Below are 13,837 nucleotides of genomic sequence, written 5' to 3'. Positions count from 1 at the left end.
GCTCGAGAAACCCAAGGTCTTTCTAAGCCCTTCACCACTCTTTAATAGCTGCCTGCCATTGCCTCTGCCCTGCTTTCTAAAAATACACATTGGAGACACAACCTCTGAAGTGGGTGTATTCATACATTGCATGGTCATTCCTTCACCTCCTCCTTTGGGCTGGTTCTTGGTATGGGACTTAGCAATGATCAGCCTGTGGTTAAGGAGAAGCCAACCTTTTGATAATTACAACTAATGCATTGTATAATAGTGACACTAATTAAAATGTGATTAGTACTACTTGAGGTGAGGATGATAAGCACAGGGAGTGGAGAAACTGTGAATATTGCTCACCACCGTGTACTGAGCACCTAGAACAGCAGGCACTCATAACTGTTTACTGAACAAATAAGAGATCGATGGAAGAAGGGGTGCTGAAGAAATGGAGCACGATGGGTGCTCTGGGGATCAGTACTCCCTAGGGAGGCCCAAAAAGCCATATTAGGGATCTACTAGGCAGAGACTTCATTTGCTGGTCAAGAAGATCATGGAGGTCTTTAAGCCCTGGTGTCAAAGCCAGATGTGTTTATTCATTTTGGAGCAGTGGTTCCCACACATGCCTGCACATTAGAATCACCTAGGGATCTTTTTCGGAGAAGGCAATGACAACCCACTCCAGCACTCTTGCCTGGAAAATCCCATGGACAGAGGAGCCTGGTAGGCTGCAGTCCATGGGGTCGCTGAGAGTGGAACACAACTGAGTGACTTCACTTTCACTTTTCACTTTCATGCATTGGAGAAAGAAATGGCAACCCACTCCAGTGTTCTTGCCTGGAGAATCCCAGGGATGGGGTATCTGGTGGGCTGTCGTCTATGGGGTTGCAGAGTCGGACACGACTGAAGTGACTTAGCAGCAGCAGCAGGGATCTTTTTAGACTCCCCCAGCCCAGAACATATCCCAGACTAATTAAATGACAGCTTTTGGGGGTAAGACTCAGGCATAAGTTGATGCTTATAAGGCATAAGTTGATGCATCAGCATCTGTTGATGCTCCGAGGTATAGCACAGGGATTGTCTTTTGTTAATCAAGTTTCATGGGCCCACAGCCACACCCATTGTTTGTATATTATCTGTGACTGCTTTCCTTCTACAAGAGCAGAGTTGAATAGCTGTGACAGAGAATATGTGGCCTGTGAAGATGAAAATATTTACTGCCTGGCCCTTTACAGAAAAAATTTTCAAATTCTTGGGAAGATATTGGCTCTTTCAGAAACCCAGTGGAGAAAAAGGGGTACCTAGAGCAGTGTCATTGTGGAGCTGTAGGCAGAGGCCTGGTGATGACTCTTGTCCTTTGGAGTAGGGTGTCCGTAGTCTGGTTAAGGACTCTTATGGGATGTGAGCTGGGATAAATAGATAAATGGCCAATTTCTGGACAGATGGCAGTATGGCTAGCAGTTATATGCCTCACCATGTGAAGCTCACCTACAATCAAGTATGTTGTCTCTGAGTGCAAGGGTGGGTTTAAATAGATGATTAGGTTTATGTTAGTGGATGGATGGAAGGATAATGAAAAAGTATAAACCATAGTGCCAGTTCTTAAATACAGTCTATTCAGAAGGATAAAATAGACATAAGAGAAAAAATTAGCAAACAGTACAGAGCAGTATTTCGTTGTTGTTCAGTAGCTCAGTCATGTCTGACTCTTTGTGACCACGTGGACTGCAGCATGCCAGGCTTCCTTGCCCTTCACCGTCTCCTGGAGCTTGCTCAAACTCATGTCCATTGAGTCGATGATGCCATCCAACTATCTCGTCCTCTGTCATCCCATTCTCCTCCTGCTTTCAGTCTTTCCCTGTCTCAGGGTCTTTTCCAGAGAGTCGTCTCTTCACATCAGGGTAGCCAGAGTATATATTGGAGTTGCAGCTTCAGCATCAGTCCTTCCAATGAATATTCAGGACTGATCTCCTTTAGGATGGACTGGTTGGATCTCCTTGCAATCCAAGGGACTCTCAAGAGTCTTCTCCAACACCACAGTTCAAAAGCATCAATTGTTTGGCTGTCAGCCTTCTTTATGGTCCAACTCTCACATCCACACATGACTGCTGGAAAAACCATAGCTTTGACTAGATGGACCTTTGTCAGTAAAGTAATGTCTCTGCTTTTTAATATGCTGTCTAGGTTGGTCATAGCTTTTCTTCCAAGGAGGAAGCATCTTTTAATTTCATGGCTGCAGTCACCATCTGCAGTGATTTTGGAGCCCAAGAAAGTGAAGTCTGTCACTGTTTCCATTGTTTCCCCGTCTAGTTGCCATGAAGTGATGAGATGGAGCACCAAGATCTTAGTTTTCTGAATGTTGAGTTTTAAGCCAACTTTTTCACTCTCCTCTTTCACTTTCATCAAGAGGCTCTTTAGTTCTTATTCACTTTCTGCCATAAGGGTGGTGTCATCTGTGTTACTGAGGTTATTGATATTTCTCACAACAATCTTGATTCCAGCTTGTGCTTCATCCAGCCCAGAATTTCGCATGATGTAGTCTGGATATATGTTAAATAAGCAGGGTGACAATATGCAGCCTTGACGTGCTCCTTTCCCAATTTGGAACCAGTCCATTGTTCCATATACAGTTCTAACTGTTGCTTCTTGACCTGCATACAGATTTCTCAGGAGGCAGGTAAGGTAGTCTGATATTCCCATCTCTTGAATTTTCCACAGTTTGTTGTGATCCACAAAGGCTTTAGCATAGTCAGTAAAGCAGAAATAGATGTTTTTCTGGAATCCTCTTGCTTTTTCTGTGATCCAGCAGATATTTGCAATTTGACCTCTGATTCCACTGCCTTTTTTAAGTCCAGCTTGTAAATCTGGAAGTTCTTGGCTCACATACTACTGAAGCCCAGCTTGGAGGATTTTCAATATCACTTTACTAGTGTGTGAGATGAGTGCAATTTGCAGTAGTTGAGCATTCTTTGGCATTACAGTTCTTTGGGATTGGAATGAAAACTGACCTTTTCCAGTCCTGTGGCCACTGCTGAGTTTCCCAAATTTGCTGACATATTGAATGCAGCACTTTCACAGCATCATCTTTTAGGATTTGAAATAGCTCAGCTGAAATTCCATCACCTCCACTAGCTTTGTTCGTAGTGATGCTTTCTAAGGCCCACTTGACTTCTCACTCCAAGATGTGACCACACCATTGTGGTTATCTGGGTCATGAAGATCTTTTTGTATAGTTCTTTTCTGTACTCTTGCCACCTCTTCTTAATATCTTCTGCTTCTGTTAGGTCCATACCATTTCTGTCCTTTATTGTGCCCATCTTTGCATGAAATGTTCCCTTGGGATCTCTAATTTTCTTGAAGAGATCTCTAGTCTTTCCCGTTTTATTATTTTCCTGTATTCCTTTGCATTGTTCACTTAGGAAGGCTTTCTTATCTCTCCTTGCTATTCTTTGGAACTCTGCATTCAGATGGGTATATCTTTTCTTTTCTCCTTGCCTTTCACTTCTCTTCTTTTTCTCAGCTCTTTGTAAGTCCTCCTCAGACAACCACTTTTCCTTTTTGCATTTCTTTTTCTTGGGGATGGTTTTGATCACTGCCTCCTGTACAATGTTACAAACCTCCATCCATAGTTCTTCAGGCACTCTATCAGATCTAATCCTTTGAATCTATTTGTCACTTCCACTGTATAATTGTAAAGGATTTGATTTAGGTCATACCTGAATGGTCTAGTGGTTTTCCCTACTTTCTTCAATTTAAGTTTGAATTTGACAACAAGGAGTTCATGATCTGAGCCACAGTCAGCTCCCGGTCTTGTTTTTGCTGACTATATAGAGCTTCTCCATCTTTTGCTGCAAAGAATATAATCAGTATGATATAGATATTGAACATCTGTTGATGTTCATTTGTAGAATCATCTCTTGTTTTGTTGAAAGAAGGTGTTTGCTATGATAGTGCATTCTCTTGGCCAAAGTATTTTCTGTACAGAGCGGTATAGAAAGAAGTTTGTACTGTAGAGGCTTGTATTGAAATGGAAGGAGGTCAGTAAGGGCTGTATAATAAGAACAGACTCTGGGAGAAACTGATAGGTACTGAGTATCCAGTATATGTACTTTCCTCTCAATACTTATTTCAACTACCTAAAGAATTCCTGAGAGGTTTCTGTCTTACCATCTTCTCCATATCTAATCCTTTTTGTTTTGTTTTTGATGAGGAAAGATTCAGAGAAGTTAACTTCCTAAGATCTCATGGCTGCTAGATTGGAGAGTGTGATTTATGTTGTCTGGAATATATATGGCCTGGGCTTAGGAAAAATCCACCAAGGTCACCAGATGATTCTAATGTGCAGGCATTTTTGGGAACCATTGCTTCATGTTGCTTCCACAGTTATCTGTTTAAATAACACATCTGGCCCTTTCACCAATGCTTAAAGACCTCCATAATCTTCTTGACCAGCAAATTAAATAGAGATAGACTGAGACCCAGATCTTCTTTGGTTTCTAAGGCTGTATTTGTATACCACCATTTGCTTTTGCAAGACTCAGAATGGAAGCTTTGGATGGACCTGATGACTGAGCAGAATTTGGATAGGCAGCTGACTGGGAACAGCCATGTCATTCTCCCTAAGGATTCTTGGGATGTTTCTTAGCCTATTAAAGTTGTTAAGTGTAGTGCTTGTAGTAAATTGCTTTTCTTTTTTTCTTCTTTCTGTTCTTTCTCTAGAATAATGAAGAAGGTTGTTGGAAACCGATCTGGCTGCCCAACTGTAGGAGATCGAATCGTTGAGCTCATTTATATTGATATTGTAGGACTCGCTCAATTCAAGAAAACTCTTGGACCATCCTGGGTTCATTACCAGTAAGTGCTCCATATTGTTCTTAAATTTTTAGAGCTTGTTATTTTGTTAACAAGAATTACATGGTTGCCAGTAGAAAAGGCTTATCGAATATTATCTTTTGAACTGTGTAGAGTGTTTCTCATTCCTAATTGAAGTTCAGATTCTCCATGGTGTCTTTTGACTTTCAAGTATTCTTCATTAGTTTCACTGATTTAAGAGTAGAAACCAAATGTCCAGCCTTCTTTTTTCCTCCCCTAACACTTAGCTTGTGTCTCTGTCTGTATACACTAATCTCATCTGTTTAATCAAAACAATTTTGATAAAATGTGGACAGTGTCATTTCTTGTGTTCTTTAGATTTGAGATGACGACTCATTTGTCCCTTTGCTCCATCAGTATTGTTATCATTCTTGGAAGAAAAAGCTGGGTGTAGCTTGTCTAAATGCTAGAATCTTATACTTTTAAAGATAAGCCTCATGCTTAGTATGACCTGAGTTCAGTGTTACTCTGTGCAGTTTTTATTATTTAGTAGAAGATCTCACTATTTCCCTATTTGTGGGTTTGAAACCATGACTTAATATTTGAAAGTTTTACATGGTATACAAGCCTGACACTAAATAACATTTAATTGTATAATGAAGTTTATTAATTTTTCAGTTTCCTTACAGTCTTTCTAAGAGAGGCTTAGTTTGATGCTGCTGTATCTCAGATACTACTTTTTTTTAATTGGAGGATAATTGCTTTATAATATTATGTTGGTTTCTGCCGTACAACAATGTGAATTAGCCACAAATATACGCATATCCCCCTCGACACTACTTTTAACACTTGCATGGGAATAGCAGTAAGTCTCAGTGTTCAGCAGACAAAATAAAGTATCCAGTTTGACTTTAGTAATTCTTATTAATGAAGAATAATAGGAGGATTGATCAGAATGGTGGAGTAGGAGAATGTGGAACTTGTCTCCTGCTATGTACAAATCCAGAACATGGAACAGTTCTCATTGGAAACTAACTGGAAGCTTGCAGAAAGACTCCTGTATGACCAGGACCGTAAGAAAGACCCACATGTAATCGGGGAGGAAGGAAGGAAAAGCGATCAGGCAGGGATCCCTGGGAGGGCACTCTGGAAAAGGGGCGCTGCCCTGGGAAGTGGTGAGAGCCAGACTGGGGCCCTGAGCCGTGGGGTCCTCCCCGGGAGAGATGAACCCCCTTGTTACGTTGGTGGACCACCAGCTCTAAGAGGAGGGCTGTGGGAAGCTTAGACCCTGCTTGTGAGGAGCACGTGTGCCCAGGCTTGCCCATGAGGCAGGGCAGAGAGAATGAACAGAGGCTTCCTGCAGCTGCCTCGGTGTGTGCCAGCCCTAGCTGACTAAATGCTCCAGCCCCGCTTACCCCACATCACAGCTTGACCCTGGATCCAGGGTGGCCACGATGAGAGAGGCAAAATAGTGGGACACAGAGGCGACCTGGTCCCAGGATGGAACCTGAGTGGGCGGCAGTGGCTATTGTTGAAGCTTACTCAAACAGTGCATTAGAAGCAGCCCAGATCTGACGGCAGCTCACCCTGAATACCTGGGCACACAGGCTCCAGCTGCCAGCGATGCCACAAATAGGCAGAGACAGAGGAGATTGGGGGCGGCGAAAGGCAGTCTGTGAGTGGCAGAAGGTACTTGGACCCAAGACTACACCTCAGTAGAGGAAGGGAAACGGTGGCTGGTGCCCACACAGAGAGCATGTCAGAGACAGCTCGGATCTCTGTGGTTGGCTGACAAGCTGAGAGCCTGCACCCTCGCCCTTGCTTCAGCACTCTGCGCTCTGGGCTGACGGTCTCAGTGCTGGGACAGGGGAGAGCACACACTTAACAGGAGCAGATGAGACTTCCTGGTGGTCCAGGGGTAAAGAATCCATCTTGCAAGGCAAGGGACATGCATTCAGTCCTTGGTCAGGGAACTAAGATCCCATAGGCTGCAGAGTAACTAAGCCTGCACGCTACAACTGCTGAGCCCATGAGACACAACTAGAGTCCACGTGCCACATCGGAAGATGTCGAATGATGCAGCGAAGATCCTGTGTGCTGCACCTATGTCCCCATGCAGCCAAATAGATAGGAACAGAGCCAGCTTGAGCCGAAATCTCAGGACTTCTGCTCCAGAACCTTAGGATCAGATCACCTCTCATAGGAAGGTGACGGCCACCAAGCCCAGAGGAAGCCCCACCTCACCCCTAACTTCAGCTCCAGCCCCTCCATCTCCAGTCCCCCCCATAGCAAGGTGATAGCTGCCAGCATTCCGGGAGGAAGGGCGACTTGAATCCACATCAAATCCAGCTGCCGTAAGGTGAAAGCCACAATAAATTGAGTCCCACAGGTTTTTTTTTTTTGGTGGGGGGGTTTCCTAGTGCATATAAAAGTTACGTTTACCCTATACTCTGTGTGCAACACCATTATGTGTAAAAAAAATGTACATACTTAATTTTAAAAATACTTTCACAGTTATGAAATGCACAGTGTGAGAATATAGTCAGTAATATGGTAACAGATGGTAATTAGACTTATCGTGGTGATCATTTTGTAACGTACAGAAATATGGAATCACTAAGTTGCACGCCAGAACCTGGCATAGTGTTGTAGGTCAATTATACTTCAAGAACAAAGATGCAGGAAAACTCATGGAAAAAGAGGTCAGGTTTGTGGTTATAATAAGTGTGGAGTGGGGGAGGAGGAGTAGGGGGATAGTAGTCAAAAGGTATAAACTTGCAGTTGTGAGATAAGTAAGGGATGTAATATACAATGTGATAAATATTATTAACACTGCTGTGTTACTTATGAACACGGTTAAGAGATCAAGCCCCAGGAGCTCTTATCACAATGAAAAGAAATTTTATTTTATTTTTTATTTTTTATTTATTTTTTTTTTATTAGTTGGAGGCTAATTACTTTACATCATTACAGTAGTTTTTGTTATACATTGATATGAATTAGCCATGGATTTACATGTATTCCCCATCCCAGTCCCCCCTCCCACCTCCCTCTCCACCCGATCCCTCTGGGTCTTCCCAGTGCACCAGGCCCGAGCACTTGTCTCATGCACCCAACCAAGGCTGGTGATCTGTTTCACCCTAGATAATATACATGTTTCAATGCTGTTCTCCTGAAACATCCCACCCTCGCCTTCTCCCAGAGTCCACAAGTCTGTTCCATACATCTGAGTCTCTTTTTCTGTTTTGCATATAGGGTTATGAAATTTTATTTTGTATCTCTACAGTGATGGTTGTTTACTAAGCTTGTGGTATTCATTACACATTGTATATAAGTCAAATCATTATGCTATATACTTGAAACATTCTGTGCTGTGTGTCAATTATTTTTCAATAAAACTGGAAAGGGAAAGCAAACTCTTTTAAATAGGTTGTTACTAAAAATTGCTAACCAACATCTGACAGTGCAAGGTCACCACAAACCTTTAATTTGTATTTAAAAATTGAAAAAAGAATGAGTATCTGCAAAATGCAAAAAGTGAAGTACCATAAAATGAGGTGTGCCTGTATTTCTTAAAAAATATATATATATATAAATCTGGGTTTGGTCCCGGATGGTAGTTTGTTGTTTTCTTTTCAAATCTTCATGAATCACAGACCATCATAAATGTTCTCTGTTATCTGGGAGTAGCCATCTTTATCCTTGGTTAATAGGCCTTATAAGTGAATAAAGTTTTTTTCTTTTTAGCAACAGCATTAAAAACAAGAAAGACAGAGCTGTTTTTCTCTGGCTTTCGTGAGTGGCAGGCATCTGATGAACATGCCAAAGGAACTGGCCTTTTTGAGAGTCCCTGGACTCACATATTCTCATCATTAAGAAAGGCTGTCTGGATGGAAATATATTCTCGGTGGTAGCATTTAGGTCAATTAAAAAGGATGATTTTATTATTAAAATGGTCACTGCTGATGGGTATTTGATTCTTGTTGGATGAAAAGGCAGTATCTCAGAGGGGATTTTATGGGAGAGTGTAATGTTTATCCCTCCATTCTTTAATAAATCATCTATGTCAGTGATATTAGCTGGCAGGAGGTCTGTTAGGACTTAGCGTTGGTGTCTTTGAGGTGTGATATATCTGAGATTCTCATCCAAAGGCCAACCAGGTTCTCTAGAAAGTTTCTTGCCTATTCCTTTTCCTTTTAAAGATTAGAGATTAGTGGTGCTCCCTGTATTAATCATGGGTAATGGAAGATGATAGGGAATTCTGTTAAATGTAAAGTTTATCATTTGATGTTCTGTTTAGACACAAACTTATGAATCCTGTTGATCTTGAAAAAGTATAAATTCTGTCCAATTTATGTAGGAACCCAGGGTGTGCTGCAGTTCGTGGGGTCGCAAAGAGTTGGACACAACTGAGCAACTGAATTGAACTGAGGACATTCAGTTAAACATGTATTGAATACCTACATGTGACTAGTGTCCTGCTAGGTACTGCGAAACTCATATCTGTTTTGCTTCATGTGAGGCCTTTGCTGGGCATTGAGGACACACAGGAAAGTGAGATGCAAATAGTCCAAGATACACTGTTTCATATCAAACTCCAAATTAGAAAGTAGGTCCTGGCAAGGAGGTTGTGAGTATCCAATCTTGTAATAGTGGGGCTTAGCACAGAGAGAATGTTCCAGGAATCATTTGGCATTGCTGCAGCCATCCCTGTTAGGAAGCCAGCTGCCTCGGGCAGTGAGGCAAATATCTTTTAAAGTCATCAGTCTGTTCCTGACACTCCAGACACACAAAAGGCATTAGAGGAACAACATAAATATTAACAACACAAACCCAATTCCAAAACACACAGATATAGAAAGTGATTGAAGAGGGGAAACTATAATGTTCGGCCTCCCCTGTCATAGACAGTGATCAGTCTCTTGCCTCTGGTTTGTAAAACAAACCAAGATCAGCTCAAAAAGAAAAGAAAAAGGACAATTCCCAGATCAAAGCTTTGAGTATGTAAAGCTACAAGTTTAGAGACAACTGTAGAGACATCCCATCATCATTCATTCTGTAGTCTTCCACTGAGTAGAAGCCAGCATCGCGTAGCATACATTTAGACCAGGATTTCAAGTGGGAGGCTCCTGCCAGGCGTCTTTACTCATCAGGGTTTGTTTTAATTATCCAAATATAAAATAACTCCAGCAAAACTCTAAGTTAAAAATAGAATCACAAGCTAGAGAGTGTTAGAGTCCATTACAAACAAGTGTAGGCAGCCAAAGCCTTCAAGGCAAAGGTTCCTGTGAGGAGGGTGGCTGGTTTCTTCCTGCTGCGCCTGCTCAGAGCGCTGTCACCTTTGACTCCCAGCTCTGGTCGTCTCACAGGAGCTGAACCTTCCCCAGTCCCACAAGTCAATGTGTGTCTTCCGCCTTCCTGTAGTGGCCTTCTGCAGAGCTGTCATCATCCCAGCTCTTTCCTTTTCTTTCTTTTTACTGGAGTATAGTTGATTTACAATGTGGTGTTCATTTCAAGTGCACAGCAGAGTGATGCAGTTACACGTACATATAAATTCTACCATTAGCTTGATCCCTTGTTCCTTGAGAGCCTTATGGGGACCTGGAAGAAGGACACTGTTTCTGTGGTCAGCTTGTATTTTACTTTGTAGTCACGGCCCACCCGCCTTCCACCTTTCCTTCCCTCTTTCTTTTCTTCCTTCTCTAGACAGATAATGCTGATGCGAAAGTCATCACACTGAAATGACAACTTAATATTGCTCTTCCTGGAAAATTCAGTCTGGTGTTTTTGCATTCTTTTTTTCTGCATCATTGACATAAAACTGACTGAAAGATGGACTTCCTACTAGTGGGGGAGGGAAGAAAGAAACTGAATCAAATGCTTGAAAGTTATTGTCATCATCTGATTCTAAAATGTGGGCTCTGATCCCTCTTTACTGTTATGCTTATTGGTCCAGTAAGAGCCATTCAGAATTATTATTAATGCATAATAATAGTGCTGAAATAATAATAGGTACAGAAAATAGTGCTGTTTTCATTGGCGAGTCATGAGTTAAATTTACATCAGTGTCTTGAAAATCAGTGATGATATAAATGTAACCAAAATCAATAAATTCTGTTTTAGTATTGATTCCTTTCTTCTGATTGATCATTCTTTATGTACTCCATAGCAATGATCAGAAGGCTTTATCTATAAAGAGCCAGGTAATAAATAATTCAGTCTTTGCTTGGCCATGTGGTCTCCATTTTAGCTACCAAACTTTACTGTTACTCTAGGTGATCAACCGTAGACATACAGAAACAACTAGGCTTGGCTAGTTCAAATAAAACTTCATTTTTGAACACTGAGAGTTGAATTTCATGTAACTTTCACATCACAAAATATTCCTCCTTTTTAACCATTTAAAAATGTAAAGACCATTCTTAGCTGGAAGACCGCACAGAATCAGGCAATAGACTGGGTTTGGTTGGTGCTGTTCTAAGGCTTTGGTGGAATAACCAAATGAAACATCTTCAGTTTCAATTCATTTTGAGCTCTGGGAGAAAACAAGAATGTCCTGCTACTATCAAATGCATGCAAATCACGACTGCCTAATGAGTGAGATTCTAAGCTTTACCAAAAATCTTGTACTCTAGTCAGTTGATGAAAATCTTGAATAATTGTTGAAGGAGAGCAAACTTTGTGCTCTGAGCAGAATAAGACCTCTGTCTCAGTGGTGCTGGGCTGCTGTACCAAATCCTGGGTGACTTATAAATAGTAGATATGCATTGCTCACGTACTGGGGAGACCGCAAATCTGAGATCAGGATGCCAGCATGGTCAGGTGAGGTGGCAAGCTTCATATTGTATCTTCATACTGTAGAAGGGGCTCTGGAGTTCTCTAGAGTCACTTATATAAGGGCACTAATCCTATTTATGAGGGCTCCGCCCTCATGAGCTTATCACTTCCCCAAAGCCCCACCTCCTAATACCATCTCCTTAGGATTTCAGTATATGAATTGCTGGGGTGGGGTGGGGGGCTGGTGGTGGGAGATGGAGATAAGCATTCATATCATAGTAGCCTGTAAAAATGTCAATTCTTTTCTTCCACAGTTGTTCATTAATAGTCAACACTGTATGCTCGGCCCTGGCTAGGGGCGCAGCAGTGACCATGGCCTTCTGCAGTTCTAGCTTTAGGGAACTTTTTATTTCACTGATATTTGAGCATCTTCTGTGATTAGTCAACTTGTCCAAAGCAGATTGTATGAGCTGTGCATTGGCTCTGGCTGGAAAGTCACACCTGGGGATGTTTACTAGCCAGGCTAGTGTAAGACCTCTCGATTCCCGCCCAGTGGCATTTCTTAAAGAACTTGTCCATCTTTGGTAGTTCCTGAGAGAGAGGGTAGAGCTTTTGGTCTTTTGACTTTGGGGTCACGGTTGTTATTTTACTCATGGCATCTTTTATCTTCCAGGTGCATGCTCCGAATCCTGGACTCATTTGGCACAGAGCCAGAGTTCAACCATGCCAACTATGCCCAGTTGAAAGGCCACAAGACACCCTGGGGCAAGTGGAATCTGAACCCACAGCAGTTTTACACCATGTTCCGTGAGTAGTCGTGTCTCAGCTCTGCTTTCCAGAATCCCGTCAGAGACAAAGGGGAGAAGAAATGAGGCCACTGGGTGTTCTCATTTGTGATTTCTGGGGTCTTTAGCTGTAGAAATGTGTGCTATGGAACCTTTTTCTTGAGAATAACTGGATTTTTTTAAACTAGAATAGCAAGGCTCTGTGAACATTTTGTGAAAAGCCTTGCAAATATTCTGGAGAAAAATGTTCAATATTAAAGTATCACTGGAAACCACTTGGGAAAGACTTTCGGTGATCTTTGATTGACAGACACTAAACAGCTTCCTGCCTCACAGACCCTGTTTAGGTACACTTGATGATTCAGAAGGAATGAGATCTTCCGTGTCTATACATTTTTCCAAATACTGTAATGGAACCTTCATTATTTTAGGCATCAAACTTTGTAAAGAGAAAGCCAGCCTTTTCAAGATGGAATGATTAAAAGATCTGTTTCATATCTTACTGACTTCTTAAACCCTGGGCTCAGGATGAAATCTTACCCTCTCTTGCCCATGTGGTGTCTTGTTGCCAACAGCAGTGATTCTTTTGCAAAGTCATGTAACACACAGACTAAAAGACGATGAACTCACTGGCCCCAGCTGTAGCCTCTCAGAGTTTTTTTATTTGTGTTTCTTTTCCACACTGACCATTTCTCACTGCTGCCATCGGGTCTACCTGCCCACAGTTTGATTTCATTTACAATTAGTTGAGGGCTGTGAAGCCAAATGCCAAGTCTGATAGTATTCATGCCAGAGATAAATCTATTGTTTAGACCTTGATAATTCCCCTTGATGAGGTGAATGCTTGTTCTGGAAATGACCATTCCCCCAAGTTAAACAGTTCATTTGTACAGTCAGAGTGCAGATTTCTGTTTTCCTAAATTCTTGGAGTAATTTTAATCCAGAGCTTTCCATCCTAGAATTACTATATGAAAGCTAATCTGTTTCCCCTGTTAAGACCCGCAATCCCCCTCCCCTTACCTTTTTCGTGTGCTGACCACCCCCCCCCCCCCCCCACCCCCAGCAAACAGCCACTGAAAAATGACCTTTCGTTGGGTTCACTAAGGACAACATCAGATACACTGGACTGCTTCTTGAGTGTGAAGTGTGAGAAGGACAAAGAATTAAGGACTGTGGCAGGTAGGGAAATATGCTCACGTTTAAATGTTCATTTTAGCTCAGAGAGGTGTGTGAAAGTTCCGTGTGCATCGTAAACGTTACTGTTACTGCTTCTGGAGTGCTGTCATCCTGCTGTCACAGTCTGTTCCTGGGGCAGAATTCAGGGGACAAACTAATATAGGGGTGGTGGGTGACAGGTGGCTGGCAGCATGGGGAGACATGGCTATGCAACTTTGAGGAGCCAGGATGGGGTGACTTGTCTGTTACTTCACATAAATACAATGTTTAGCCGTGTTGTGCAAAATGGCCAGAACTGCTTAAATGACATGGTA

At 42.0% G+C, this 13,837-nt stretch overlaps 1 protein-coding gene across 8 annotated transcripts in view; it reads left to right on the top strand.

Annotated features, from left to right (window-relative positions):
- MGAT5 (alpha-1,6-mannosylglycoprotein 6-beta-N-acetylglucosaminyltransferase) overlaps positions 1-13,837 on the top strand; it is a 388,895-nt gene that overhangs the window by 246,638 nt on the left and 128,420 nt on the right. For all 8 annotated transcript variants that reach the window (XM_070476288.1, XM_070476287.1, XM_070476283.1 and 5 more), the window contains 2 exons: positions 4,693-4,827; positions 12,236-12,369. In XM_070476288.1, the coding sequence (XP_070332389.1) occupies positions 4,693-4,827; positions 12,236-12,369 (269 nt within the window). The remainder of the gene's footprint in view (positions 1-4,692; positions 4,828-12,235; positions 12,370-13,837) is intronic.

The sequence above is a fragment of the Odocoileus virginianus genome, chromosome 13 (genome assembly GCF_023699985.2).
Source record: "Odocoileus virginianus isolate 20LAN1187 ecotype Illinois chromosome 13, Ovbor_1.2, whole genome shotgun sequence".
Taxonomy (NCBI): domain Eukaryota; kingdom Metazoa; phylum Chordata; class Mammalia; order Artiodactyla; family Cervidae; genus Odocoileus; species Odocoileus virginianus.
This window is presented reverse-complemented; position numbering and strand designations above follow the sequence as displayed.